Source organism: Condylura cristata, unplaced genomic scaffold (genome assembly GCF_000260355.1).
Source record: "Condylura cristata isolate star-nosed mole 26May11 unplaced genomic scaffold, ConCri1.0 scaffold00005, whole genome shotgun sequence".
Classification (NCBI taxonomy): Eukaryota; Metazoa; Chordata; class Mammalia; order Eulipotyphla; family Talpidae; genus Condylura; species Condylura cristata.
The window spans coordinates 35,390,080-35,396,079 of NW_004567106.1; the positions used below are offsets into that span (position 1 = coordinate 35,390,080).

General features: G+C 30.7%; 1 protein-coding gene across 1 annotated transcript in view; it reads left to right on the forward strand.

The window, feature by feature from the left end:
• Window positions 1–6,000, forward strand: part of ABCB1 (ATP-binding cassette, sub-family B (MDR/TAP), member 1) — a 69,086-nt gene that overhangs the window by 23,932 nt on the left and 39,154 nt on the right. The window contains exon 8 of the mRNA XM_012720967.1: window positions 3,672–3,796. Within this exon, the coding sequence (XP_012576421.1) occupies window positions 3,672–3,796 (125 nt within the window). The remainder of the gene's footprint in view (window positions 1–3,671; window positions 3,797–6,000) is intronic.

Consider the following 6,000-nt stretch of genomic DNA (forward strand, 5'->3'; position numbering starts at 1 on the left):
ATTACTTCTTAGTTCCATATGCATCTAAGTCTTAGCCTACAGTTCTTCCATCATGAAGGTAAAATAGTACAAATGGCCTCTCTTACTCTTCACAAAGCCCACTTATGATACTGTAAAATGTATTTTCCTTTCAGAACTAGAGATGAAGTTAATTTTAAAGTGATTTGGATTTCTGTGGAGAGATTGGCCCAGTAATTTCTCTTGGGTTTAATATCAACTTGCCAAATTCCTATGGCAAAAAAAACATAAAAGATATATATGTGAAAAAACATAAGTACACATACATGTCTTAGCTAAAGTTGAAGCTGAAACAAAATAAATTGTAAGCGTAAAGAAGTTTTAGAAACTTTACCTTGTTGACTCTCAGAAGTATATGTGTTAACTCATTTTACAGAGGAAAAAGCTCTGTTAGTTTGTTATACAGTAACAAAGGGTTTAAATGGTATTCTTGGTGGTTAAAGTAATCTCTATGTTTTGCTGAAATATTTGGCAAAAGCTTTGTGTGTTAATTGATTTTTCTATTTACTAAAATACTAAGCAAGTTAAATATCAAGCTCATATCAATCTTTGCTGAAAAACTTTTAAAAATGTTTTAATATTCATTCTAGTTAAGTTAGGGAAATAGTAAGTTACTCTGTTAATAATTACTCATTGTTTCATATACTACTTATTTAGTAAATAGAGCTCAACAATAATTACTAGAGACCTAGGTTTTAATCCTTACTTTACTATAAACTTTGATAGGGCTTCAAACAAACTTCTTAAATTTTCTCCTTTTCAGTCATACTAAGAAACAAATGTAACTTAGTTCAGGAAGCTTCTTTGTCCTTAAAGCCCTGAGACAGAAGGGTAGTAGGGTAGAATAGAAAGGGATCTAGTCATTGAACACTTGCTGGTTCAGGGAGCTTCTTAAGAGCTCTTGCTTGAGATCTCTTTTTTCTCCCAAAGACATAGGTGCAGCTAGATCGTAGGGGAAATCATCTTGCTCCCATCAAAAGATTACTCATAGTCCAACCTTGAAAAACCACTTCCACTCCCTTAGGTAACTGAAGCAGAGAGTTGGTGCTCAGGTAGTTCCAGATAAGCCAGACTGACCAAAATGTTACCATAAAGGTTCTGAATATTAAACTTCACTGGAACCACAACTCACAAAAGTAGGCCAAGAATTGCATGCTTAACCTAGGTAGGGAAAGTTCTTGCTAAAATACAAGATTCTAATGAGACCCTAACCTGATTGTCAAAATATTTAGTACACAATAAAAATTACTTGTTAGACCAAGTAGCAAGAAAAGCACAATTTGAATGAGAAAAAAAATTACCTGACACCAACACGGAGATAAATCAGATGTTGGAATTATTTAACACAATCTTTAAAACAGCTATAAAAATGCTTCACTAAGCAATCCTCTTAAAAAGAAAAATTAAACATAAAATGCCATCAATAAAATAGAAAGTATTAAAAAAGAACAAATTATGCTGTAATGAGTAGCAGAGTGGCTCTTCGTGACAGAATTTTTCTGTGTCATGTCTGTAGTCATGTCAGTCTACATACATGATAAAGTTAGTTAAAACCAAACACACCAATGCATAAGTGCATTACAAATTGGTGAATCCAAATGAAATTGATAGATTATAACAATATTAATTTCCTGGTTAGGGTATTGCACTATAATTTTCAAGATGCCACTTTTGAGTAACCCTATATGAAGCACATATGAGCTTATTGATTGTTTCCTAGAAATGTAGGTGAATCTGCAAGCATCTCAAAAAGTTATTTAAAAGAAAAGGCATTTATAAATCATCTCAAAACAAAATGGAAAATTGGGACAAAAGATGAAGGCCAGTATTTTAGTGGTCAAAAATATTACTTCTGAATATATAAATGTGAATAAGAAAAAAGAAAAAAAGAAAAAAAGTGAATAAGACAAAATTGCCTTTGTAAGACAGCTTACAAAGGGAATGACAATTCTATATGTCTCAAACTAACACTCCTTAGACTTAAAGAAATTATCAGTTTTTGAATGTTTTACATTGTATATTACACTATATATTAAATGTATGGGTAATTGTAATGAAGTATCTCCCTTCTACATTTTATATTACAATAACAAGTGAAGTTGACTTTTCATATCCCTGACAATAGTTTGAAAGATATTTTTCTCTTTGACAAACATGCTTTCACACAAAACAATGCAGTCTTACCTAGGCATAGGCTTATAATTACAGGTCATAGAAGAAAAAAAAGAGGACAGTTGAATTGCATATTATATGTTAGATATGTTAAAATCTTTAATCTCTTATAGATCAGTTTGTTTAGGAATGGCATTGACCAACTTGACTCAAAACCCAGTACTGTGAATGCCTCAGGAAGCCTTGGGAGGATAGTTTTGAGAAGGAAAGTTTAGTGCATTGGTAGGGTATTGCCTTGGTACCAAAGGAAAACATGTACAATATCTACACATAAAACACAGTAAACAAGTGTCCATTTACCTTCACCCACCCACTCATACATATATTATGGATTCTTTTACTTTCTCACATAGCAAAGGAAGAAAAGCACTATTTAAATCAGAACAATTTTAACTTTTTTATAATGAGAAGGAATAAATCAATATTATTTACACCAGTGTGTTCACAAGGCCTGTATTATTTACTAAAATAATAATATTTAATCAGAATTTTATTATGAATTGCTTCTAGTTACATGATTGACTACTTAGGTATTAACCTTGGTTTTCTGCCTGTGCTAGTTGATCGAGTTTTCATAGTAGGATGCTCTGGAACCTAAATTAACATATATTTGCTGGTTTCAGAGAGATTCACTCTAGTTGTTATTAATTCAGGTTGTGAAGTTATATGGACTCAGGCTTGACCCTGGACATTTTATTTATTAGCAAATGCTTGCATGATAAAAGGTATATCTAACATATAATATGCTTCTTCATATATAGAGTTAGGGAAATAATGCCTACTTCATGTGCAGTAGAGAAGAATAAATGAAATTCTGTGTATACAAGGAAACTAATACTATTTCTTAAATAGAATAAATGCTCAGGGATCAAACTGGTGGATTAAAGGATATCCCCAAAGACTGTCAGAAAGCTGAATATTTTGAGTAGCTGGAAAGGAGCTTGCCTTAGTATGCAAAGCTTTCTGGAAGTCCTGTCATGATGCATGCTTGATTCCCTCCACTTTTTTTTACCTCTAACCTCAACATTTTGAACCAGATTAGTGTTGCAATGACTGTGTTGGGCTTACACCGTATTTCCTTAATGTCAAGACTTTTTGCTCTATTTTTAATGAATGTTGAAATTGTATACATTTCTAAAATTTGAGATCTCCCAAAAGTTACAGGTTTATTTATTTACATGAGTATCCACAAGGTATTTCATGTGAAAAAAATCATTTTAATTTATTGTATATCATCACAGTTCAAAAAGAATTTGAAGTGACTCACTAATAAATGTATGTTCATGTATATGTGTGTATATATATATATATATATATATATATATATGTTGAAAAGTAGAATATAATGACCTTAATTAAATATAGGGCAGATTTTATTCTACCCATATATTAGCATACAAGAAACATTTGTATATGTACTTATTTTACTTTACAAAATATAAAATTGTTAAAGTTTTATTTCAAATTGCATTTTTAAACAGATACTTTCTTCATTTACTGATAAAGAACTTTTGGCATATGCAAAAGCTGGAGCAGTAGCTGAAGAGGTCTTAGCAGCAATTAGAACTGTAATTGCATTTGGAGGACAAAAGAAAGAACTTGACAGGTTTGGGTCTCTTTTTTTAAGTTGATGGAAATGCTATTCTGTATCATATAATAGTCTTACAGGTTGACAGTTTTGATAAGGGTATTCTCCAATATGTATAGCTTATTTCTGCTACTTCAAAGTATTTTTGGAGTTTTCAAGGTGGAATAGTGATTTAAAAAATAGTTTCTTAAGTCTGATAATAATCTTTTATATCATTAACTTTTAATTAAAAATTTGTATTTTTTAATTTTTATTTAGCTTCGGTTTACACAGTAAGATTTAGGTATACAGCTTTACCCCTTAACAGTTGTATGTACCATAGCATGCCCTCTACCAAAGATCTTATTACCCTTCACCATCATCATCACAGCTCTTCTACCTGTTCCACCCACTGGAACCACCCAATTACTTATTTATTTTTATTGATATATGTGTTACCATACCACACCTATCACCAAAGCACCCATCATCCTCTACCTTAGTCCACTGGGCACATTCCCATATGGGAACATTTTAATCTCTAGTTTGTTTCCCTTCTCCATAGACTAATTAACTGGATTTATGCTCTGTTATTTGAAAGATAAATATATAACTAAAAAGTTCATTTGTACAAAAGCTCAAAATCTTTTTTTATTATATGTTGCTTAATATTTTCCTCTCAGCTATATCTTTTCAATAAATTTCTGAGGAATATTGTCATGTTAATTTATTGATATATATATATATAACATTCTTCAGATCCATTGGTTTCTAATATTAATACACTGTTTAAAATTGAATATGTATAATAATAATATTCCAATGTTATAGTATTTTAAATGTTATCAATATGTATATATATATCAACTGTCTATCCATCTGTTTGAAGATAGGAAAAAATAAACTATGTTGTATGTTTGGAAAATTATGCATTGTTTGATAATGCCATAAAGAGAAACAAGGATGTCTTCTTTAGTTAGAGTAGTGGTTAAGTGCTCGGGAAACAGATGAAAAGCTGGTTTTGAAAAGTATGGCACATTTACATAGGGCTTCTGTGATCTAGTAGCATTTTACTTCTTGACTTCAGTTGTATTTATATGGGTGTTCATTTTAAAATTGTTACTTAAATTATATGTCTGTGTTTGGAATACCCTTTTCATATAACATATTGCACACCCACAAAGCTGTTCTCTGAGAGTAAGTTATGATAGTTAAGTGGCATAGTTTGCAGGAAAGCATTATCTATGTCCTATTTCGATTTCTGCCAAGATTTTTGCTTTTGTCTTAAAATATTTCTGGCTAATAGAATTAGTCTTGCTTAATAATAGGACAAATATCCAGTCAAATAAAGTTCCTACTCTCAAGGATTTGAAATTCTAGTAGCGATCAGGGAAAGATACAGAAATCACAAATGAGCAAATATCTAATGTACCAACTGGGTTAAGTATTATTTGGACTATTTAGAGAGTTATTTTAAAATGTCCTTTCTGATAAGTTAATGTTTGAGTAGACACAGAAGGAACTGGTACAATTATGATTCTTTTACATTTTCTCAATGAAAGGTGAACCAGAAAAAATATATATTCGCCAGCATAGGGAGACAAATAAAACTGCTACTGTCCAGTTCTGAGTTAGGGGAGACATCTCTCTATAGAAATAAAAATCTCAAATCTGACCCTCATGGGATGTTGAGTCTGAGTTTATATTACCTTGTGGATTAGAGAGATATCTCTTCCCAAAACTGAAGATGTCATATTAAAAATGAATCCTAGCCCAGTGATACCACTACAATTTCTGTTAGAAGAAATGAAAAATGACTGAAAATTAGTGAATTAAATATCTGAATTAAGAAGTTAGTAAAATAACAAAGTAAATGATGTATATAAAGGAAATAATAAAAGTAAGAACAAAACTTAATAGAAAAATAAAGGTAAAAATGTAGATTGACAAATCTATAGACTAATTCTTTGATAAGGCTAGTAAGTAACCAAGTATTTTACAAATTTAATCAGGAACAAAAAGAGAAATTAGTAAGGAAAACAACTCATTAAAAAAATGTTTTTAAAAAATTACAGTCTTATATCAATAAAATTTAAAGCCCTGGTAAACTAGAAAATATCCTACAAAAAATATTGGTTGAAAGTGTCACAGGAGTAAACTGACTAGACTTATGTATTGAAAGGAATTGAACCAAAAATCAAAAATCTCAATCTACTGCCCCTACATAGGTATATATATATATA